The sequence below is a fragment of the Amia ocellicauda genome, chromosome 8, assembly GCF_036373705.1.
Source record: "Amia ocellicauda isolate fAmiCal2 chromosome 8, fAmiCal2.hap1, whole genome shotgun sequence".
NCBI classification, from domain to species: Eukaryota; Metazoa; Chordata; class Actinopteri; order Amiiformes; family Amiidae; genus Amia; species Amia ocellicauda.
In genome coordinates this window covers 16,222,501-16,248,221 of record NC_089857.1, presented here as the reverse complement: position 1 = coordinate 16,248,221, position 25,721 = coordinate 16,222,501, and the positions used below count along the sequence as shown (strand labels likewise).

The 25,721-nt window shown below is 39.0% G+C and overlaps 1 protein-coding gene across 3 annotated transcripts in view; it reads left to right on the top strand.

Annotated features, from left to right (window-relative positions):
• The window catches only part of myo5b (myosin VB), a 120,798-nt gene that overhangs the window by 63,423 nt on the left and 31,654 nt on the right, over nt 1-25,721 (top strand). For all 3 annotated transcript variants that reach the window (XM_066712202.1, XM_066712200.1, XM_066712201.1), the window contains exons 8-20: nt 2,597-2,704; nt 4,854-4,963; nt 6,634-6,899; nt 8,111-8,192; nt 10,004-10,144; nt 10,939-11,061; nt 12,672-12,755; nt 15,481-15,627; nt 16,524-16,621; nt 19,431-19,517; nt 21,228-21,339; nt 24,251-24,462; nt 25,114-25,270. In XM_066712202.1, coding sequence (XP_066568299.1) covers nt 2,597-2,704; nt 4,854-4,963; nt 6,634-6,899; nt 8,111-8,192; nt 10,004-10,144; nt 10,939-11,061; nt 12,672-12,755; nt 15,481-15,627; nt 16,524-16,621; nt 19,431-19,517; nt 21,228-21,339; nt 24,251-24,462; nt 25,114-25,270 — 1,727 coding nt within the window. The remainder of the gene's footprint in view (nt 1-2,596; nt 2,705-4,853; nt 4,964-6,633; nt 6,900-8,110; nt 8,193-10,003; nt 10,145-10,938; nt 11,062-12,671; nt 12,756-15,480; nt 15,628-16,523; nt 16,622-19,430; nt 19,518-21,227; nt 21,340-24,250; nt 24,463-25,113; nt 25,271-25,721) is intronic.

The following is a 25,721-nucleotide window of genomic DNA, read 5'->3' as shown; positions in this document are numbered from 1 at the left end:
TTTTATACAGGTAATGAGCTGAGATTAGGAGCACTCTCTTAAAGGGAGTGCTCCTAATCTCAGCTCGTTACCTGTATAAAAGACACCTGTCCACAGAAGCAATCAATCAATCAGATTCCAAACTCTCCACCATGGCCAAGACCAAAGAGCTGTCCAAGGATGTCAGGGACAAGATTGTAGACCTACACAAGGCTGGAATGGGCTACAAGACCATCGCCAAGCAGCTTGGTGACAAGGTGACAACAGTTGGTGCAATTATTCGCAAATGGAAGAAACACAAAATAACTGTCAGTCTTCCTCGGTCTGGGGCTCCATGCAAGATCTCACGTCGTGGAGTTTCAATGATCATGAGAACGGTGAGGAATCAGCCCAGAACTACACGGGAGGATCTTGTTAATGATCTCAAGGCAGCTGGGACCATAGTCACCAAGAAAACAATTGGTAACACACTACGCCGTGAAGGACTGAAATCCTGCAGCGCCCACAAGGTTCCCCTGCTCAAGAAAGCACATGTACAGGCTCGTCTGAAGTTTGCCAACATCTGAATGATTCAGAGGAGAACTGGGTGAAAGTGCTGTGGTCAGATGAGACCAAAATCGAGCTCTTTGGCATCAACTCAACTCGCTGTGTTTGGAGGAGGAGGAATGACCCCAAGAACACCATCCCCACCGTCAAACATGGAGGTGGAAACATTATGCTTTGGGGGTGTTTTTCTGCTAAGGGGACAGGACAACTGCACCGCATCAAAGGGACGATGGACAGGGCCATGTACCATCAAATCTTGGGTGAGAACCTCCTTCCCTCAGCCAGGGCATTGAAAATGGGTCATGGATGGGTATTCCAGCATGACAATGACCCAAAACACACAGCCAAGGCAACAAAGGAGTGGCTCAAGAAGAAGCACATTAAGGTCCTGGAGTGGCCTAGCCAGTCTCCAGACCTTAATCCCATAGAAAATCTGTGGAGGGAGCTGAAGGTTCGAGTTGCCAAACGTCCGCCTCGAAACCTTAATGACTTGGAGAGGATCTGCAAAGAGGAGTGGGACAAAATCCCTCCTGAGATGTGTGCAAACCTGGTGGCCAACTACAAGAAACGTCTGACCTCTGTGATTGCCAACAAGGGTTTTGCCACCAAGTACTAAGTCGAAGGGGTCAAATACTTATTTCCCTCATTAACATGCAAATCAATGTATAACTTTTTTTAAATGTGTTTTTCTGGATTTGTTTGTTGTTATTCTGTCTCTCACTGTTAAAATACACCTACCATTAAAATTATAGACTGATCATTTCTTTGTCAGTGGGCAAACGTACAAAATCAGCAGGGGATCAAATACTTTTTTCCCTCACTGTATATTGCGTGGTAATTACATGATCTGCAAATGCTAAAAGCACCAATATAAAATATAAGTATTAATGTTTGGTGATAAAGCCAAGAAAAAAAATATATACCATTGGAGGGAACACAATATTGTTCAGTCTTAGTTACTCTCATTGGTGGATTTTAAAACACAACAGACATTGAAGAAATTTGCCTCAGAAATGCCATTACTGTCCAATTTTCCTACCAGGTACACTGTACAACTGTGTTCACTATAGAGAATATCAGGGTACTTGCATATGAAGTGTTTTTTTCCTCCAGTCCCTCCTTATATAATTATTGTTCCAAATTATTACCAACTTTTGAATATAGCTGTATAACCAACACATCGTGAACATGTTTCCCCAGCAATACAATTGTTGACATGCATTTAGACCTTAACACAAACCTGAAAACACACAATATATTTTTGATTCTGAGAATGCACTGATGACTGAAAAATCTACAGTGGTCTTGGTGGGATAAAACGCTTAAGATCATAAAGTGGGCAATTCTTAAGATCAGAGCTCTCTTTTTAGATGTCACCATTTATAAATCAATTAATAGTCTTGAATAGAATACTCTATCCCTGACACAGGGTTTGAATCCTTTAGCAAATGTATAGTGTAAATGCTGTAGCAGTAATGTGTTCACTTTTACACACATAGAGGATAGAGCTAGGATGTCTGTGGACACTCACCTGTGCCTGGAGAGGCATTTCCTGTCAATCCCATCAAATAATTTCCCCCTGGCGTTACATAATGGAAAAGCCAAAGCTTTTAAGGCTCACCAGTAGAGTTAAAACAGCATCTTCTGATAATGCAGCCCCTCAGGTGGCCAGTCGATGCCTGCGGTAACGGCTGTGCAACAGACCAAGAATTCCCCTCTCAGAATCTGCCTCTCTCTGTCTCAGGGGGTCTCGTGCAGTCCTGTACTGCCAGTGGGGGGACTTGATTTTCTCTGTCAGACTTGTGCACAGTTTTGAAGTTCACCGAGGACATGCAGAGATTGGGCGGTACTTTGTAAACATACATTTTGTGAGGGGAGATGAGTGGAGTACTGGACAGGAGGCTGTGTGCTCCACTGTAGTTATTTTTGTAATGCTTTATCGCACTTTTATTCTCCTTGTCGTTACATAGGCTTGTGTCAAATTAGAAGTCTAGGTGTCTGAATTAGCTGCTGGCTGTTTGTTTTCCCGTTTTGGAAATGCTAACCATTCACCCCGTGCATCCCTTATCAGCATCAGCAGAAGACTTCTTCTATACATCTCAGGGGGAGAATATCTTCATTGAGGGAGTGAATGATGCAGAGGATTTGGAGAAGACCAGACATGCCTTCATGTTGCTTGGTAAGTGCTGGATGCATAGTTGACCCTGCCCTATCAATAATGTAACACTCCCTGCCTTATCACCACTGTTGCCGAGCACCATCTCACCAAGCCCCTGCCGCTCCTTGTGTTTGTGTGGTTTTGCTGCTTCTCCATGAGCCTATATGAAGCCAACAGTGTCACACAGAGCTTTAGCCTTGTAAATGTTCACAGACCTCCTAGTATTGCTGTGCAGCATCACACTGGAATTAATACATGGAATTTATATCACGGCTCTAATTTTAATGTAACTTGGTCAAGGATAATATCACTAAGGAATATTTTTGTGTTGCTCAACATGGTGTTTTCCCGTATTAATGGCGCAGGCTTTGTCAGTCCTACAAACACAAGAGAGGTGTTTGTTTTCATATATAAAACAAACTAAACTCCAGAGGGAAGATGACAAGCCACCGTTTGCTCAATTAGGGAGATTATGATTCCCATAAATCTATTTTTCTGAGGAGATGTCCTGTCTGTGGTTTGTAATTATGGTTGTGGCATTGGTAACTTGTGAAATGTGTCCCACAAAATAATAATTTTGACTTGCATATTGTTTTTGTAAGCAGTCTAAATAGAAATTCATGCCTAATTTTTGTGTTTTTTATTATTTTATATTAGTGACTGTCCTGTAATATATTTGCTTGTTAATGGAGCTGATTCAGATTTTGAGATATCCACTATTTTGAATTTTAAATTGCCAGTGTTTAAATCTTGTGGAAGGTTGTTGTTTTCCTTCCAAAATCACTTAGCTTATGGTAACAGCTGCACATTTTACCATCTAATTACCTTTACAAAAAATACAAGAGCCCTTATTTCCCTACTCTTTGGCCTGCCCATTCTCCTGAAAGTGTACCTCCTTCCTGCTTAATTTATACAAAATCACATTCTTTTCATAATAAGACAAATGTAATTACAGAAATTTAAACAATTGTATATTTACAACTTCATCAGATTATTGGCAGAGCAGAGTGTGGCACTAGTTAGACATATTGATTAAGGAATTGCCTTTGCTACTCTGACCCCACTGTGTGTAGGCAGTGATCCTTAGATACTAGATCAGAGTACATAATTCCATAATCAATGGAATTGACATCCTAAATAGCTGTGCATATAATTTATAAATTACTAAAACTCTAGAAAGTACAGTCTGCTACTTCACAAGATATCAGTTGGTGTCTAGCACAGGTAGTCACAAATACCAATAAAAAAGGACAATTATTTCTTGTTCATCAGGTGTTGTGTACTCATGATATAGCGTGACAGTAAATAACTGGCAAAGTTGCAAGTATTCAGTGAATTTCATGTCTTTTTGTTTCTTTGTTTTATTTCATTACCAGCAGTTCTCCTGCAGTGCAGCCTGTTTTAAAGTGATTTTGCACAGAATGCTTTTCCCATGTACTGCAACCCAATACACATTCACTATAATCCCCTTTGATGGTTGGGGTTGGGTGAGGCTGAGCCATAGGAAAGACCTCCCTTATATCCACCACTAACAAAAACAACATCTCGGATAATTGCACTCCTCACTGACCAGCTGCTTAAAACAATCCAAGCATCCCTCCTCCTTCAAACTCCCACACCAGTATGACAACACTGCCTGCACCTACGCACTCTTCCTACACCAGTCAGCCAAAGCTCCATAACTGAAGAAAAGCTTATTTTTTCTTTACACAACATATATGCAGATGTCCATTTCCAAAAGTCAGAAAATTAAGGTCTCTTCACAGCGTTCCATAATTAATGTTAGCTATATCATTTTTTTTTTAACCTTGCTAAATGTATTTACTTTCAACACACTCTATGCTTTCTGTAGATCTAATGATTCTTTGGGTATATCATGTGAAAGATGATGCCATCCCAGTTATTTTTCTTGATCATTTATATATTATTTAATTCAAACTTGAAATCTGCTAACTGTAATACAAACAAAGTGGTCCACAGCAGAAATCGCCCCCCATCATACTGTTAAAAATCAAGGGAGAACCAGATTAGTCATGCATTCCAAAAAATTACTTTAACATTTGCCAGGTTGCCTGTTTCTGGTTTGGCTTTGTGTGTGAAAGTTGTGCTGCCTGTGATCCTCTTTGAATTGATAAGCATAGGATGTGTCTGCATTTGTTCAATATTCCAGGTGTAAAGGAGAATCATCAGATGAGCATCTTCAAGATCATTGCCTCCATCCTCCACCTGGGCAACGTGGACATTAGATCAGAGCGAGACGGAGATTCCTGCAACATCCCTGTGAGTATCTCACTCGGCCTTGCAATTGCAAAATCGTGATTTTTCCTTTTTGAGAGCTTGGAATCTGGGCATCCCAGTCCCCATCGGTGCAGGCCCACATTGCAAACTGCAGGACACATCATACACCTTCACAGAAGAAATGCTGCAGTCGTTTCATTAGTCATTTTCTGCATTTCTGACTGTTTCTCAGCCAAATGAAAGTCTCCCCAAAGAATAATTTCCACCCAGATTAAAATGAAGGAAATTAGCAAATGTTAACAAATTCAAATACCAGTGTACGCTTCATCACTTGGGAATGAGATTCATTTGGTACTTTTATATAATTAATCTATTTTTATGCAAGATGCATTTCATAATTTAAAAAACAATACTGTATTATAAACTCTGCTTTGAAAAGTTATCATTTAAGAGACTTTTTTTTGTTTTTTATTAGGCATCCAAGTAATGGTAGGACTGACCTTATGGTTATATTTAGGTTATAAGGAGAGTAATTTAGATTTAGATCTGCACTGAAATCAGATTAGGTTTACATTTTTAGGGTAGTCTTAGCTTGAAATTGTGGTGTTTGCCTGGGTTGAGGTGCAGACTGTTGTTAGGGTTTAAGGAGGTCTTTGTCTAGCTTTGCATTATATCTGACAACAGAAATGCAATGTGGAGAGTATACTGCTAAGAAAGCTATCAATTATTCAGTGGTATGCTGTGTTATTGGGACCTCTGTTTAAATATTTGTCCTGTTCCACAAGATGGTGTACCGATGGACAGAACGTTAATATCAGTACACAGTATACAATAACATCTCCGATTTCACTTATTTCATTGCTGTTAGTAAATCCAGGCTTTAAAGCACATCGTGATGGAGGGCCTAGCTTCATGGTGGCTGTGATTTGATTAGATTTCACTTTTAAGTCTTGGAAGCTCCAGTATAAGAGAGGCCAGTGTCCAAGTTTAATGGAGATTTCAGGATATATAGCTCCGTACATGATCAATTAATTCGTTGACGTACGGTTCACATAAAATACCTGGAGCCTAGCCCATTGCCTTCCATTAAAAGCGATTTAAAAGGATTGCTCCACTGATTTTCTGTAATGCTGAATTTTTGTTGTTGTTTCTTTTCATTTGATAATTGAGAATCAGTAACTTACTTGCATACCTCAAATTCCATTACCAGACAACTTTATTTCAATATCATGTTCATGCTGTTTTCTAGCTGATTGTAATTTCAGTTTCAAATAACATTCAGGCACCAATGCAAACTACTTTTTAGGGCTCTGGTCCAGACAGCCATTTTTTGTTGTACCCTTGAGCAAAGTGCTTTTGCTCCAGTAGTAACCAACTGTGCAAATTAATACCCAAATTAAGTCTCTTTAGATGAGAGTCAGTGAGGCAAAAAATTGTATCTCCATTTATATTTTGTGCTTTTGACATTGTCTAATTCTTGACTTTTCCTATTATTTTACATAGACGAGGACTGTATTTCAGAAATGAACTTAGACGGGTAGAGCATTTTCCCTGCATATGTACAAGAACTGGAAATAAAATGAGTCCTAAATTTCACGCTGAATGGTAAAGCAATTAGGTTTCACTAGTCTGGGGAGGTACACTGCTGGTGCCGCCTTCATGGCAGCTCAAATGCTCCCCTTGCTTAGTGAATCGCTCTCTTTTCCGCACAGAAAAACGACGAGCATCTGAACCACTTCTGTGATCTGCTGGGGGTGGAGCACGACCAGATGGAGCACTGGTTATGCCATCGCAAGCTGGTGACCACGGCTGAGACTTACGTCAAGACCATGTCCAAACAGCAGGCCATTAATGCCCGCAATGCCCTGGCCAAGCACATATACGCCGAGCTCTTCAACTGGATTGTGGACCATATCAATAAAGCCCTGTACACCACCACCAAGCAGCACTCCTTCATTGGCGTTCTAGACATATACGGGTATGGCTTTCCCCCGTCACACTTTCTGTTGTTCACTTCTGCCTTTCTTAGTCACAGGCCCATTAAAGTCTGCCTTCCAAGTGCTGGTTAATTATGCATACCTGATAAACAGACAAAAGGAAATTCTCTTGCCTCATTTCTGTATAGAGCTCATATTGAAATATGCATACTTTGAATAGTTCCCTGCTCCAAAAGCTTAATTCCCATAATTATCCATTACATTTCCTCCCCAGATTTCAGGTAATGTGCCCAGATATTGAATGATTAAACAGTGTGTAAGTGGCAACATTTCCTCATGAATATCACTTAATTGCAGTTAGCCTTTTGCTACACAGGCACTTCCCAGTCAGCTAAACTCGATAGTTTTATTACTTTCTGAGTTGAGGAACTGATTTCTTGGCTATAGAATAGAGAATGCAAACTCTCCATACATTAGTTTCAGGTGTTGTTTGATCGTTTCAATAATTCAATCTTCTTCCTATCCTGTTCGTTTATAATGCTCTGGAAGCCCCCTTTGCAGTAAAGTTGAAATCTGACCTCTGTAACCTTTCTCCAGCGATGTTCTTCTCAGTATGGCCAGGATCCAACCACTGTAACTTAATTGGTTCCCTGGAGTTGTTTTCTTTGTGGAGTAGACCTAGAAATGTTTTATTCTGTGTTAATCAAAATAAATAAATAAATATATATATACACACACACACACACACACACACACACACTATATTCTGAAGACTACTACATGTTGGGCTAAATTCATAAATCATAGACTTCATTATTTATTTTTTTAATCACTTATACAAAGAATGAGCAGACTTGGAGGAAAAATTGTGATTTAATTACAAAGTAAAGCTTTTTTCTTAATTGTGTTTAAAAATCCGTATAGCCGGTACTTGATTTTAATGTTGTATTATATCGACATTATAAGATTCTAGGATCATTAACTATCAACCTGCTTGTTCAGTCTTATTATATATTTTTATATGGTTTTAATTTTTCAGTAAAATAGTACATTAAAAATAAAACCAGATCAGGGTGCTTAATACAACTAAAAATCAAATTGTAGTGCATTGGTTTAATGAAACCAGTGCAGATCTAATCAAAATCAAGTTAATTTATAAAACGCATGCATCTTTCCACCTGATTCAGACAAGTGAGAGATCGTTTGTTAATATCTAAATACTTATTTCTGATATTCCTGTTCCTGTCAACAGGTTTGAGACGTTCGAGTTCAACAGTTTTGAACAGTTCTGCATCAACTATGCCAACGAGAAACTGCAGCAGCAATTCAATTCGGTGAGTTTAAAGGGTGCTCTTCCATTTGCTGTTCTGGCAGAGAGGTACAATTGAGGATACATTATAACCTTTTATTTTACTATTACCTTTAATGGGAGTGTATTTTATCTATAATGATTGTATATAGCCCCATCTTTCCCTGTTTGTTTTATGCAGTGCTTGGCTGTAAATGAGAAGTTGTGCATTGGTGATAACAGCTTTACCATGACCTGGCTATGCCTGTTAAGAACTTATACATATAAATTGTCTTTGAGATGCTAGGTGGAAATATTTTATCTGGGTATGGTATGTGAGGCAGGTCACTTACCAAGTACATGCCTGAAAGACTTGGTTCGGATGTTTTTGTGTCTTGTAATGACAGAACACAATCACATTTTTAATACCTGGACTTTTCTCTTGTAAAGTGGTGCCCTATACAAAATGGTAGTAAAGACTTTCTTAATACAGCCCATATTTGACAGTGAAAGGTAGCATTATAAGGTTTTGACCCTCTGTAATGAAAGTGAGTGGCCCTCTTTTCTTGTAGCCTGAAAAGGAGAACTTTCAGGCCAATTGCATTTGTATCTCTTGTAAGTAGGAGTAAGACAGCACTTAAACTTTCTGTGCTGCAGCGATCTTGGTTTAAAACCAGATGAGAGAGAGAGAGAGAAAATGAAAGAAAGAACTAAAAAAGAATAACTAAGAAAATAACTTTATCAGCATTATTTGAACAAAGTATGCAGTGAAGTTTTAATTTCCTGTGTAAGCATCGCTGCAGGAGACATTCTGTAGATGTTACATTCACAGAAGTGCTGGGGTTTGTTTATCGAATGACATAAGGAAAGGAATGACGCAGACAAGATTATCTTTGCCGTTGTCCTGGGGCTCTTCACTGTCAACCCCAGTAATCCCAGAATACCGATGAGCAGCGGTTATTACCAGACATTTTGTATCTAATTTTAAAATATCTAATTTTGTATAAGTGAAAAATGTCACTTGAAAACATAGCAGTGATTATTAAGTGTGGTGTGTCAAGTTTAATACACCAGTGTTGGCTCATACTAACGTGCCAGTCCATTTACACAGTACAAAACTAATGTGCTCAATCATTTCCTGAGAAACATAAATCATACTCCCATAATTTTACTTACCCAAATTAATTATTGCTTTGCTTTTTTAAGTAGTAAATAGTGTGTAAAATATATGTTCTTCAGTCTACATTTGCAAAATGTGTCCCTCGAACATGAGCGTGTAATTGTGTTTTGGGGTATATGAAATATAAATGTATTGTCTTGTTGCTCTTTTTTTGAGTTCACACTGAGAGGTTTCCAGGTTTTTATCACCAGGGGCTGTTGACATCATCACTGTAATTAATTACTGACCCATAAAGCACAAAGGAAGTGCTCTGTGACAACATTGTCAACACTCTTCTGTCTGAGCACTGCTAAAAGAGAGTTTCACTCCAAATGAAGGAAATGACAGACAGAAATATGACTTTGCAGACAACGGTTCCTGTTTGCAACAAATACTTTTATTGTTTAACTTCTGAAAAGCAGATGTATCAATGGGGAACCAAACCTAAAAAGTGAACAGTCCTTTCAAAGCATTGCTCTCTGAACCGGGGGGGACAAGTTCCATGTTTCTGAAGGAACGCTATTTACGTTACCTCCGGGGGAGATTCAAATCAAGATAGTTCGATAGTTCTGAATTATTTTGTGCTGTGCTTCTTCCATTTAATCCTTCCATTTCTTGGCTTACCAGATATTTCAGTTAGCATTTGGAACGAGATGGGGAGAACTGTGTTTTTAACCTCCTGGCCTATTGTATTGCAGCATGTCTTCAAGTTAGAGCAGGACGAGTACATGAAAGAGCAGATCCCCTGGACACTGATTGACTTCTATGACAATCAGCCATGCATTGACCTCATTGAAGCCAAACTGGGCATTCTGGACCTGCTGGACGAGGAGTGCAAGGTACGCTGGAGGTTGGGGAAGAGGGATCCAGAATAGGAAGTCAGACCTGCGATGGAAAGATATACATGCACTGTAGATATTGCTGCACAGTAGAGCTGTGGAGAAATTGACCCAGATTTTATTTTTTAAATGTAGAGGTTTGACTGTAACAAAACACCAGCCTTTTAATATAAAGTGAAGTAAAATTAGTCTTAATATGCAACCCATTTCTCTCCTTGGAAACTTAGTTTGTTTTGTATCTGCTGAAAGCTATGAGCAATGCCGCAATAGTTTGAGAATACTACACGTTATATATATATATATATATATCTTTTTAGAAAATGTAAAGGTCAGATCAATACGTTTACTTAGTGCTAATATAACAAGTACATCAAATAATCTGGAAGGTATTTTATTATCTAGACAGAGATTATAGAAACAAGATCGAGGAATCAAGATGTAATTGGTTTAAGCTCTGAATTAATCTCCACTGTTGACATTGTCATCTTTAAATATCATCCGTACAAAGGGATTAAACCCATTTGATTACCGTGTGTATACTGCTGCTTCAGTGTATTTTAGTCCTGGGGAGCCAGTACTCAGTCTCTTGTTTTTTCAGCATTCTTTTTGTGTTTTCAGACCACTACAGTCTGCTGTCAAGTTTTAGTTCTCTCTTCAGTTGATTCTCTCATGAAGATTGTCAGTTAATCCTTTTGTTAAAGATGCATTTGCGAAAACAAGAACAAATAGCCTGAATACACCTTTACTTGAAATTAGTATTTGCTGATACAAAATGTCTTCTCTCATAACATCAGGTGCCAAAAGGAACTGATCAGAACTGGGCCCAGAAGCTGTACGACAGGCACTCCAGCTCCGAGCACTTTCAAAAGCCCAGGATGTCAAACACTTCCTTCATTGTAGTGCATTTTGCAGATAAGGTACGTGCAAATAATCAACATTTATCTAATAATTCTTCACAACTGTCCAAGAAATATGTCTGTACTTTGTTACCAAAGGTATTGGGTCAAATCTCCCTCCTCCTGTAATAGATTGCTTTGGTGGTTATGTGCTTCATAGATGGTGTCATTTGTCAATCCCTTAAAACACTTATGTGATGAAGGTGCAAGAGACCAGCTTCTGTCACAGCTTCAGAGATTGAGCTGTGGCCGGACTGGCACAATATTCCTCAATCATCTATCAAAAGTTTCAGCTGTCACTAAGTGCAATGGTGGGCCTAATCACTATTGAATACATATTAAATAGTTATCACTTTCAGCAATATATGTATCCTCAGCTTCATATCTGAATAGGGATTCTGTGCTTTAAATCTTTCCTGGCATTGTAAATAAATAAATGCAGGTCTTTTTTAGAAAAAAATGCACTTTGCTTGTAATATAATTGATTCAAGGGGGCGGATCTGTGCAGAACTGCGGAAATCTGCACTACAAGAACACGACCTTTGTGATGAAGTGTGAAAAGCAAGGAAATGTGTAATGTCCCAGCTGTGCAGACTGTCAGGACTGTACTTGTACTAATCCTGGACATTATGAATTACCACCATAGATGATTTCCTTATCATCCCTGTCCCTTATCAAACTATTGAATCTGTGCTACACAGAACTATGCAGCATTTCCAGTATTAGCCAATAAATAGGTCTGTGGTGCACCTGTGTTGCATTTCTGAGTGCCTAGTAGTCTTGATTTTCCTGTTGTTTAACAGCTGGGGGCTTATACTTTGAAGTTGCTTTTGCAGAACGAGAATAGCAAAGGAAAATATTAATGATTTGTAATATAGATGGGTATAAAAGTACAGACATACCCTGGATATAGAGACTGTTTGAAGCACGAAATACAGGAGATGAACATGCAGAATTATCAGGTTGTAAATAATGATGCAGGACCTGACATAAATGCTTCATATTAAGTCATGACTGCTGTGCACACTTGTTCACCCTCTACTTGTTGAAAACAAGCCAGCACTGTGTTCTCATCAACAGGAAGGTCCAGAGACTGCTTTATGGGCCCCTCACTGTCATGAGCTCTGCCACACATCTTAACTGTCCTAGCACCTCAATGGGTCTGATGTGTAGTGCTTTAAATGGCAGCCAATACGTCACATCAAGGTTCATTGAATCTTAAGTGACTGAGCTGTTCTACTCAGAAGATTTACCTATCTGTGTTTCTGCATCAGACTGCCAAGTGCTATACCGGATTGCCAGTTCATTAAGCTGCAATGATAATCACAGACACTCCATTTCTACAGCCTCATCTCCTCTCTGCATGATTAATTGAACCGATTGTCTTTATAGAAAGTCTGACTGTCTGAAAGTCTGATTTCATACGGTCTTTTAAAAATAGATTAAGTTCAGTATGAAAGAAGATCTTCCCCACTTATGTTATTAAAGTTAATCTTTGGAAGAAGGTGCAGGCCTCATTTTATACTCCGCAATGTAGCTTGTGATGCTCCAGTTGACATTTGGAAGGCTGAGGTGGTGGGTGCTGTTCAGTCTGGTGTGTGGAGGTCAGCTGCCTTGTCTCTGTTGCGCAGGTGGAATACCAAAGCGACGGATTCCTGGAGAAGAACCGAGACACTGTGTATGAGGAGCAGATCAACATACTGAAGGCCAGCAAAGTAAGTCCTGCTGTGTATTATCATATATCTTTCCTTATTTAATGTTTACAAGAAATTAACACTTTAACTTGTGGCGCACAGTGAGGTAGAACAGACACAAAGTCACGTCACGTTGAACTGCATCATCTGACAGGAGTGGAGTGTTTGGTCCCTTTCCACATTTCAAAAGAGTTCTTCTGCTATTGCTTTTCTGTCAGAAACGGAATAACTTTGCATCCTATCAATTCTTGTTGACTTTAGTATTTTTAAAAGGAGTAATAATCCCACAGAGTCTAAATTAACATAATAAACTGCGCTGCTTCTTATGTGCTGACCAGGTAATCTGAAGGTGTCCGTATTGATGATTGTAGCACTTTGCTTCGGCACTGCACCACGAGTCCTTTGACCTTTTATATTTCAGCAGTGGATTACAACAGCCGGTGGAGCACTTTTTCTCAGGTTGCAGGACAAGTCACAAATATATCTCGTAAGATTGTAGACAGAGTTGTTTAAAATTGGTTGATTATTCAGATATAGACTAGATTAACCTTGCATGGAAATCACAGAATTAGCCCCTCTTAATTGGTTGTTCTAGGCTACCAAGACGTCCTTCTGCTGTAATTGTATAAAATGTTACATTGTCCCACCCATGTGACGAGAGTGCAGTGCTAATCCTCTGGCTTAGCTGGGATATTAATGCAACGAGCAAGCAAAGGGCTGCACAATTATATGCACATACCTAATTTTTGTGTTACTAATTTGGTAATAATGGGTCAATTATGCTAAGTGCTTTTAGCAATATTGAACATTTAAGCCTCACTACAGACTTAGACTTAATGCTCATGCCGTTATATTTGTTTTGTAAACGCAAGCAGTTCTGAGGCAACTAGGCAAAAGCAGTGACAAGAGATTAAAGGATCCTACATCAACACAATCCTTGCTCAAGCTTCCAAGTCATATTACTCTGATTCTAGGACACCACAAGCATATACTGTCCGAGCTGTATTAGAATCAGCTTTTACTCAACAAACTCCTCTCCCAAGTGCATGCAGAATAAGAGGTGGAGAATTTGTCCGCTCTTTCACTCCCAAAACTGTGTAGAATCCTGGAGAGATTTCAGTAACCGATACTATATAACCGCAGTACACCAAATACCGTTGTCAGGAATGTCTTTGGAGCTGAGATTGACATTTAGAGAGCAACTGGGTGGCTTTTGATGGCCTCCCAGCTCTGTGTCCTGACCATCTTAAAGAGTACTTGTCACTAGAAATTATGCAACCCGAGCTCAGCAATCATAAAATAGTGTGAATGCTAGGCTGAGAGAAATGAAATGAGATGGATTTTTTATTCCCTTTTTTCCCAAGGCCTTTCATCAGAGAAGTTAACTTTGAGGAAGAGGAGCATACGCATGGTTGCACCTTATGATTGTTCCACAGCAAACATCAGATTGCTTCAGCCATAAGCGGTCGATGAACATGTAAAAATCTCATTGCTTAGTGTGATGCACACAAGTATCTGTGGTAGATTCAGGCATGACTTGGTGACAAATACATAGCAATCTTATATTTGACAGCTTTATGGTACTATATGTAGCAAACTATAGGCTACCTATTATTAAAAATAAAAAATAAAAGTTAATGAATGTTCTTTGGCAATCTCCACCTCAAAGGCATTTAACCTTTGAGTTGAATATCACATTATGACCACTCATATCCAGCTTTTAATAACAGGCACTGACCTGCTTCAGGGGGAATATAGCTTCATGTATACAGCAGATAGATACAGCAGTGCTTTGGGTTGGTTGAGGTTTGACAGATTAGCACAGATAAGTGCTAGAAGGAACTCTGACATGGTAAATGAAATATACATGTTTGCAGAAGGTCTGGAAGGGTCACTTCTGAGCAGCCTTAGGGAGTTGGACAGGACCCCCGTGTGATGCTTTAGAGAGTTAAAATAATACCTGTGGTTATCACCATCCAACTCAGTCAGTATTGTGTATTAACCTTTTCTCCTTTTAATCCTGTTACTAGATAACTGTGTAATGGGGTTATCCAAGGAGGTGCACAAGATTGTGTTAGTTTCCTGCTTTATTGAGTGTTGGACAGTGACTGGCTGTGCTCAATGTTTTGGGATTGTATCTTTGTGAGTTGCACTCTAGCATTTTTGCCGAGATCTCAAACCCAAAATTTTATTTTAGCGTTCAAAGAATTTGACTTTTAAATGAGCTGTCACTGTGACATTTTGGATGTCTTGCTGCATGTTGGAGAACCTACTTTCCAGTTCACAATTGGAATTCATAACTAAGGTAGTATAGAGGGTAACATGGAAGCAAGAACAAAGTTATTACTATTACACTACTGTGAATGTAGGCTCTACACACATAGCAAATTTAAATGGTACATCTTCTACGGAATGCATTGTACAAGTCATATTGCATTTGCAATGCACAGTGTATGAGAAGATTGCATTCCTAATGAAATGTGAATTTGTGATTCCAGAATGTTTACAATAGGGAGATGGAAAAACATTGACATGCTCAATTTAAAATAAAGGCTGGTACCTGGACTGAGAGGAAAGTAATCTTGTTGGGGAATAAAAGGGAAATGTGATGATGATTACACCCCATTGTGTGTGTCCTGAAAGACAGTGCTTGTGCAATGTGAGTGTTCGGGGTCCTGCTTGGATAGTTAGTTACACAAGCTTGCTGTGGCAGAGGGAGTGAGATTTGGGTTTCTTGTCCCCGCAGTTCCAGCTAGTGGCTGATCTCTTCCATGATGGGAAGGAGGTCCCTGTTCCTGCTCCAGTAGGCAAAGGGTCCAGGATCAATGTGCGAGCTGCCAAGCCAGCTCCGAAAACCCCCAACCGGGAGCACAGGAAGACTGTGGGACACCAGGTGAGCAGCTGCTCTATATTCTCCCATTGAAACAGCACTGTCTGTGATGAAAGCAAAACTGTTGGTGGAGCCTGCAATTAAATATGGACAGAAATATGATACTATGCACTTCTGGGATTTGCCCTTATGTTCTGTATATTACCCTGGGTATGCACAGAAAGAATGCAATAGACTGACCCTCATTCTACAATAAAATGGAACTGAAGTGTACAAATTAGATTAGACTATAATGACAAATCTGTAATTTCCAGGATGAGCGAGGCCGATTTTCTGCCCGAGTTTTTTGTATTGTGTTTATTTTTTTATTTTTATTTTTTATTATAAGTTATATATCTAGCAAGAAAAAAATGGATTTGGAAAATATAAATTAAATCGGTAAAAAAGTGGAATATCATGATCAATTATTGCTAAACAGTCCTTCGAAACAGAAACATGTTCCACTGTTATATATTGTTTATATATATATATATATATATATATATATATATATATATATATATATATATAAAAAAAAATGTTCACTGTAAAGGGAGGGGGTCCTTGTTGTTGTTCAAATTGACAGGGTGCTTTATTTTAAGAGGGTTCCAAGATAGTTTATTTTAGTCAAGCTAACACAAGCTACAGTCACCTTCATTAATTGGTAGGCACTCTTAAGCTAACCACAGTTATGTAACTCTTGACCCAGATGAATCATAACAGTGCATTTTCCTAAATAAAATAAGAATTTCTGACTCTGACATCACAATCATCACTCTGTTGCTTTCTGGAAACACTTAGAATCTGAGATAAATGATCTTTATACCTTGGTAATTCCCAGTGCTGTTGTTGAATTCCTTTCACTTGGAAAACCAACACAAAACAGTGGCATCATTGGCATTTTTACTTTTTCTGTCTAGTTTCGCAATTCTCTTCAGCTGCTGACGGAGACCCTCAATGCTACCACCCCCCACTATGTGCGCTGCATCAAGCCCAATGACGAGAAACTGGCCTTTTCGTGAGTACCTGGGGAGGGGGGTTGTGTACGGTGATCAGATTGCTTTATAATTCAGGAGTTTGCACAGTGTTTATGTTAAGATTTGGTCATGCGTCAGTCTTATTTCATGTCTGACAGAAGGTCACTGGGTAAACATAAAACTTCCAAATGAACAATGGATTTACAGGGATGTCCTTTGGAAGGTATAAGGACCTTGAAAATCTCATTGGAGGACCGAAGAGCCCTGGGAGCTATCACTGAGTCTTTCAGTGAGTTTGCCGTTCTAATCCAGTCAGATAAAATAAGCTTTGAACCCTGCTCTTTCAGCTGCATAGCAGCAATCTCAAGGTAAATACATGATTGATTAAACAATATACACATAAACTACACAGCATTAGAAGAGGTATTTGAGAACAGAGACATTACCCTGGCATTGCAAAGCTGTTATGCTTCTGTGCAATCAGCTCTTGAGTTTTCAGAGCATTGCTTTGTTAAGTAGCCTTTGTCTCTCACAGTGGAAGACAAATAAGGACCAAACTGTGGGACCTTTTATTTTATAATTTTCTCCATTCCTGCCCAACTCCAGACGACACTCATGGCTTACTTGTTCTCCTGCTCTATTTATTTATCTCTTTTTTTCCAGCACAGTAACTAAATCCCTGTTCCTCTGCAGTTCTGAACACAATATGGATGTTCCTAATCTGCAGAACAACCTGCAGTTGATCGCAGTTTCCTGTGGGCGAAAAATGTGTTTTTGCCCCTTTTAATATATATTTAAAATGTAAAATTTTGATAAAACACAATGCATGTTGACCATTGCAAAGTACATTGGCACTGTCATGTTTTTTGGCAGCAAGGACGTTATACTTTTTAGTTTTTTTAACAACCAAAATATGCAGTTAAACCTACTAAGGAAACCGATACAAATCAATTTCTGTTGAATCCTCTGATAGTCTTCAATCGTGGTCTGTCTTAACTGTCAAATGACTAATTCCACACTATTTGCTTGATGTATGTGGCTGCTGTTTGAAGGCAATGAAAACAGAAGGCCCCCTTATTATTTAAACACATTATGCACACGTAACCCACCCCTTTATGAGTGCTTCGTGTCCAATGTTTATCTTTTTTGGATAGTTTCAACTTTGAAATCTGACTTTATGAATTACTTTATATGTGATGTGGACGGGAAAACCTGCACAGGCCTGGTTGTTGTAAACAGGGTAATTTAAGTACTTGTCAAGCAGGCTAACAGCAGCATTGATCATCTTAATAGCTTCCATTATTGCAGCTGAGCAGCCTAGATTATAGAAGCCTCACATGGTAGCATATTCCAGTTTATTTTGTGTTTATTGTTGACGTATATTTGAAATGGTATTATCATGCAATAAAGGGTTTTATTTTGTATGCAAATTAATGTGTTCTCCTGAGAATACCAGAGTACCATAATATACAAATATCAGCTACAGAATATATAGCACTGTTTGGACACTATAGATCAGACCCAGCATGGTCCTGAATGTGGAGCATGTGATAAACAGACTGTTACCAGGAATCCTCATGGTGTAGCATACAAATGGCTGCCAGGATCTACAGTATTTGGCACTTTGCAAAACAGTGACTCCTGTAGTTTATGTGAGCCTGCTCTCAGTGCCTCATAAGTAAGAGCTGCATTAGTCCCCCCTGATACTGTAGCCCAGCTGTGTGCACGGCGGAGTAAAGTTAATCAGAAGAAATGTATGCATTCAAATTTAGAAGGATCTAGTTTGGGTTTGTTGTGTGTTACTTTGTTTTTCCCATTACAAATTCTTTGCATACAAGGACTTCTTCAGCCATATAAAATTGGATAATAGACCTCAGTTCCTAAATCACATGCTAACACTGACCAGGGAAAGTGCAGCTCTCAAGCTCCGGTCTGGGCAGTGAATAGTGAGACAGATAGAAGTCCTTTCAGAGTCGCTGTTCTGTTTCTCTCTCTCCTTGTGGGTCGTAGCAGTCCCCTTCCAGGTCACAATGGATTTCTGGTAGGTTGTTTTTAATAGGATTAGAAATCGAACAGTCGAGCCAGCCATTAAATCGATAGTTGAGGGACACGGTATGAGATCAGGATGAACATATGCAAACTTCTCCTCCCACAGTCAATCGAATGGAAATGAACAAGTTTGTTTAGTTTTTGATGGACAGATCTGTTGTATTTTCACAGTTGGGTGTCGAACGTTATCTTGCAAGTGATGCATCGTGTTTTTTCTTATGGTCAGGGATGTTTATAGGATATTTCAATTTTAAAACTATGCATGTGCTATTGCTGTTGATATTAGCTGTCTGAATGCCACAGTGTTTTCCTTTATGTTGTTTCTATGATTGATTATGATGTTGCATGTTTGAGAACCATGAATGTTACCTACGCTGTTATTGAAAGTGTTTGCAAAACATGAAGTGCTGCGAGTTCTGCACTTGACAAATTGTTCTATGAAGCTGGAGCCACTAGGAGTCACAGGGGGAGATTTATATTGCACTGGGCAAGTTTGGGAAGCAGAGGTGAGCATTATTAAACAAAGATTTGGCAGGATGATCTTTGAGGAAACTCATTGTCAGAACCAACATAACATGCAGAAAATAAACAAAGCAAATTGGAATGGCGAATGAAAAAGACTTCGAAGTTACAAATAAGAGGAGGCTATTTTGCTCATTTTGGTTAAAACCTGTTTATTGCTGGAAGATTTTGTGAATTAAATCTGATCAAATCTGACCACTCTGAAGCCGGTTGTGACGAGAGTGACTGGAAAGGAAGGGAGTGTTCCTAATGTCAGTGTTGCCCTGTGTGTGTATCCAGGTTTGACTCCAGCAGAGCAGTCCAGCAGCTGCGGGCCTGTGGAGTACTGGAGACCATCCGCATCAGTGCAGCCGGGTACCCCTCCAGGTGCGTCTTGCCGGAGCGTTTACACAGAGCTACACATGCTTCAGAACATCTTCTATACATTACTAAAATACATTTCTGACAGTATTGAAGAAAAACTAAGCATAACATGTTCCCTCTCCACCTAATTCCCTTCGGCTGCTCAATGTCTCCCACTCTCCAAGTCTGATCATTTTAGAGGCCCTCACTGCCGTTCCGATTTACAGCAGTGACCCTAACAGTTTCTTATACAAGCTCAGTCTCAGTCTCCGGTTAAGCTTCATATTCCATCTAAACTTCCCACTCATTTACTGTCTGTGCTTACTTATGTAGAATGGGCCTGTATGTGCTGGTCTGACTCACAGATTAAAGCAACATCCAGGTACAACCATACAGGCACAGTTGTGCATGAAACCGCAAGTGTGCTGCAGGAGACCGGAGGGAAAAAAGTCCTAGAAGGAGAGATGTACAGTAACAAAGGCAGAAAGTTGAGTTAGTGGAATAAAAGGCATGTGAGGGCACTCCAAACCTCTTCAAATGTGAAACACACTCCTGTGTAAAAATCACTGGAATCCGTGAATTTTTCAGCATTGTTGGCCAAAGCCAAAAGAAATGAACTGAAGTCTGAATTGAATTGTACTTGAAACATGTTCCCTCAGGCAGATATTGAGTTGAATTCCTGACAACTCACCGCTGAGTATTAGTTTAAAAAGAAGAAGAGCATGACGTGATGAAAGATGTAGTAGATGTTCTGTAATTCAAAACAAACTTGCATTGTTTTTTTTTGTTTTTTTCATGCCCTACATTTCAAAACTAAATTTGGAGCCTCCTCCCAGGCTAACAGTGATTGAAAGCTGGCTTAGCCTATTTATGCTGCAAAATAGCATTATATTATAAAACAGCATTATGTCTGCATTTCCATAAATACTCAGGATTACAGGCTCATTAGCCAAAGGGAAGTAACATACCCACCTTTGTATTGGGTCTGAAGATCTAAATTTAGTCTGTGTTTCAAGTTGCGTCGAGCGCTCATTTACACTCGTCACAGAAACACTCAGTCATGATCTGCGAAGATGGCATTTTCATATGATGTTTTTTTATGATATATACTTAACTCCTTCAAACTGCCTTCACTGTCTGCAACTAACAATTAATCCACATGTTGTTGTTTTTTTGCCTAGGGCCCAGGGAAGATTGTTAAAGCCAAATATTTGGATGGCAAAATATTTTGATGAACAGCAGCATTTGTCTCAATTCAAATGAATTAAATGCCAACTCTGGCTGCTGCTTAAAACAAAGACATTCTGTCAAAAGACACACTTGATAAACTTACAAAAACATAAAAAGAAGAGACCACCGTAGGATTGAAATAAATTTAAAGATTCACTGGGGAAATGTATTTAAAATACAATGAACAAAACTGACAGATAAGTACTGGGATAAATCTGATCAATCAAGGAGAAAAAAGATTGTCTTTCTGTTTATGGACTTGTTTTGATTTTATCTGTGTGTTTAACTGACGCAGAGTGGGCTCAAAAGGCACTTAAAATACATGACACTCCTTTTCCCCATGTGTACCCTCCAGATATGGGGAAATAAAGCAGCAAAGCAGCTCAGTACATTATCTGTATCCGTATAAATGTGAGGTGAATTCGAGTGCAGTGGTGATGTGTGATGATTTCTCTGCCTGCCAGTGGAGCTCTCATCCTCTGACTGAGTGATCTTGGGTTTCAGGTGGACATATCCAGACTTCTTTAACAGATACCGAGTGCTGATGAAGAAGAAGGACATCTCGAATTCTGACAAAAAGCTTATCTGCAGGAACCTGCTGGAGACCCTGATTAAGGTGTGGGTTGTGAATATATACTGTAGTGTGCCTGGTGGCATTATCAGAGCCTGTATCTCCTGAAGGGTTCCTTTACATCAGAAACCATTCAGAGATATAGTTAGCCATGATGCTCTGGCATCACAAGGTACATATGTGGTAAAACCAATGGGAAATCTGCTAAATTACCTTTCAGCTTGACTTTCATAAAACACATTCCTTGTCTCTATAAGACCACATTTATTACATCCTTGCTGCTATTGCTTTGGTGATGTTTTTATTAGAAAGCTTGACCTCTTTACCCCTTATTCTTTGAAGCCCACATGATCTAAAATAAAGCTCTTGTAGATTAATTAGTTCTCGCTCTTAATTTGTGAATGCTGTTGAATGTTTGTCATGTCTATACACAGAGTGGTTACCTGGTTAAATGTGTGTAGCAGCCTGAAATGGAAGCAAACAAAGAAAGAAAAGCCCTTAGGATACATAGTCTTCATGATAAATTATGAATGCACATTTTTAATTTCTGGAGAGATTGCAAAGGGACATTATTAGGGAAATTACATAGATTTTAGGTTATGTTTTCTCCCCCCTACAGAAATTATTTGGTGAATTTCATTGCTTTTATCAGATCTTAAAGTAACAATGACACCTTAATAACTGACCACATATAATAATGTTACATTTTTAAGAGTCTTTCCCTTCCCAGCTGAATAAATAGAAGAGTTTCTTAATTCTTGGTGAGTTCCTTTGTTCTTTTTCTAGCTCTTGATTTTTGGCCTATCATTTTATTTATGTAATTGTAAGTGACCTACTTCATGATGAACTTTTATTCATATTTTAGAGACTTCCTAAAATCCACATTGGATATTTTGAAAACTGAAAATCTTCTTGTTCACAATGCACTCTATTGTGCCCAACATGTCAGGGAACTCTGCAATTCAAAAGAAGAAAATGTTTTAAGGCTTGTAGTTCAATCATGCTTTTAGGGGAAAAACAGATTTATGCATTTGTCACATGACCGCATTAAGCACACCTGGTAATGTGCCGTGGAATGCGGACTGGGAGATGCCAGCAGCTGCACGGTCCCCTATAAAGACCCGGAGGCTAGGAAACACAGGGTGGATGATATTTACAGCCCCGCATGGACAGCATTGCTTCTCCTGGTGTCAGGCAGTGACTCAATAATTGTCTGGCTAGCAAGTATGTCCCTGATTTGTTATTTTGATTTTGGTAAGGTTATAGTGTTTTCCCTACAGCTCTTAACTAACTGGCACAATTGTAGGTGTCGCTGGCAGCTTTATTACATCTCATTATAATAAATGGTGCACCTCATTTGCACAATCTGCACCCCGTTTTATGCAGCTTCTTGCAGAAATGCCCAGAATTAAATATTCATCATTGGCTTAACTGCAAAGACAAATTATTTCTGCATGTAATCCCACATTTCTGACTAGTTTGTGACAGGTTTACAACTCAATCAAGTAAGCCTTTAATACATCTATTTTTTAATGTCATTCATCATTAAGAAAAAGTTATTAAAAGTTTTATGTTTATGAATAACAAATTATTTTAATGCACTTTCCTTCATGTTAGACTATCCAAAACTGCTGTATTGCCACTGACAAAAAGGAAAATAGGCACTCATGTATATATTCAAAAAGAAATGGTGCTTGTTTTGACTGAGAATTCAGAATTCCTGAGGTAAATTGAAGTCTCTGGTTCCAGCTGATTTAAAACATATATATGAATATGAATAAAATCTGCATTTGAATTTCCCTTGAAGAGCAATGAATCACCTAAGGCTTTTGGACATAAGAGGATGCTTTTTCATGCAATGGTTAATATACAACTACAGTAAAAGTATATTTTGAGTGTGTCCGGCCAATATGGGGACAAATAATTAATATAATTTTTAACACTGAGGAAGTGTATCCAGTAAAAATCAAATTAACATCATTCTTAATTTCTATGGGTTACATTGATTTCCTGTGCCTTACAGGTCTGAAGATAAAGAAAAATAAATAAATACCATTTTAAAAACGGGAATGTGCACACCGTTTAATAAACTGGCATTGCATTTTAATTATGTTCTGAGGCTAATAATGAAAAAAAAAATGTTGACTGTACTGTAGTGTGCTTTTTAAATAATTTGTTCTACTAAAATGTTTATTCAATGAGCTGCAAATATCCCCATATATAGAAGTTTTCAGGTTTCGGATAAATAAAATAACTAGACAAACATAAACAATCACAGATAAAGGATTAACTATAACATTGATAGCAGTGCAATAAAATGTAAAGGATATCTTAGATAAATTCCATAATAGCATATTTTACCAACATGTTCTCAAGTAACCACAATTATATAAAAATAACTCTGATTCGAGGGCGTTCATGGTTTTATCTTGATTTGTATCAATATTCCTGTATCATCCAATGAAAGTTAATCCTTGAAGGCCGTAGTTGAAAAAAGTGAGCAGTTTCGATATTGGCTACACAAAACCATACTTTTAAGTGCCGTTTTTGAGCTGAGCAGAGAAGACAGTGATCTGCCTTCTCAGGAGAGGCATGGTAGCATGTCTTTTCCACTGTCATAGCTGCTTACATCTTCACCCCGGGCTTTAATACTTGGCTCTCCTGAGAGTTTGGAGATATATTTATAGTGACTAAAAAAACCCTAGCTCAACTCCTGCACTTGAATGCATGTCTATTCAATACCAGACAATCCAGTTAGCTTTTTCTTTCCTGCTGTCTTTTCATCTGGGTTAAACAACCAAAACAGCGCCCCCTTTGTAAATTTTTGTTTGCCCTTGAAAATCTATACTTTCAAAGTTCTGTTCAGTGCAGTGTTACATTAACCCTTGTGGTCATCTGTCCTGTGTGTGTATGTGTGTGTTTGCGTATTTGCTAGTTTCTGCTTTTCCTTGGACAGGACCCTGACAAGTTCCAGTTTGGAAAAAACAAGATCTTCTTCCGGGCCGGCCAGGTGGCATACCTGGAGAAACTACGAGCGGACAAGTTCCGCTCAGCCTGCATTAAGATCCAGAAGAGCGTGCGTGGGTGGCTGCAGAGGGTCAAGTATAGGAAGATCAGGAAGTCTGCCATCACCCTGCAGAGATATGGCCGGGGTTACCTGGCTCGCAGGTCAGTCCCAGACATCCCAGCTGCAGTCCTCTTGTCTTCCTACAGTTTTGTAATTTTCCCTTTTCCTTTGCTCCTCTGTGTTTGTTTGTTATTATTTTTTCATGATTTTGTGTTTTCTGATCTAAATATGCTGGGAGTTTCTTTCTTCACTTTTGTTTTTATTTGTCTTTAGTTGCCTGACAACTGTAGCAGTTATTTAGGGAAATTTAATAAATGTGTTAGTATTGTATTTTTGTGTGTTTTTTTCTTCATCTATTTACTCCTGAGTAAACATGGGATTGACTGGGATAGAATAACGTGTTTTTTTCATTGGTAAGTTTTTCTTGTTTGTGAAATGGTCGTTCAAAATGTTCTGAGGTAGTCTGAAAAAAAGACACATCATGTTGTCATTAATATTTTGACACTCTATGCTCCTGTTCCCTATTCTCTAGCCCGAAACAACTGAAACATTATTCGTTTTGTTATCAGGCACCATTATCATCTATCTGCAAACGTCTAAACCTAAAAAGGGCAAAGCAGTCTATTTTGGGTTGTCTCTCTGTATTATCAACTGGAAGTTTATTTTTCTGATAGGGTTTTGACAAGTCGGTGGCGGGTGTAAAATAACCATCTATTTTGCAGATGCTGAGTGACCTGTTTGTTTCTCTCTAGACTGGCAGAGGATCTGAGAAGGACTCGTGCTGCTGTGATATTCCAGAAACAATACAGGATGCTGCGGGAACGCAGGGCGTATTTGAACGTGCGACACGCTGTCACCACCATCCAGGCCTTCTCACGAGGCATGTTCACCAGGCGGATATACAAAGAGGTACTTCTGTTCATCTCAGACTATGTCCCTACTACAGCTGTGTTTATGCATCCTCTGCAACAGCCTTCTGACACATTAAAATGTGCATCTCTCCTGCGATAGAGAACCCGTATAGCTGCGGTTATAAAGATCATCATTGTGCACCGGGCCAGCCTGATAGGACACACAGGGGAAGACTGCCACATAACACCAAGCATTTCCCAAAAGAACTATCCATGTTGACCATGTGACAATTTCACTGCACAATCCTGTCCAGGTCTGGGGGCGTGTCCAGTGTCCACATTTGTAGCTCTGTTTGATATACAGCAAGATATGCATACATGCTTAAAATGCACACCATCAAGCAATGCTAGTAATCCTCATTTTCAGCTAAATAAATTGCTGTTTCATACTAGAGAGTCATAACTCTGTATGTAAAGCAGTGACTCCTGATTTCAGTCCTAAACACACC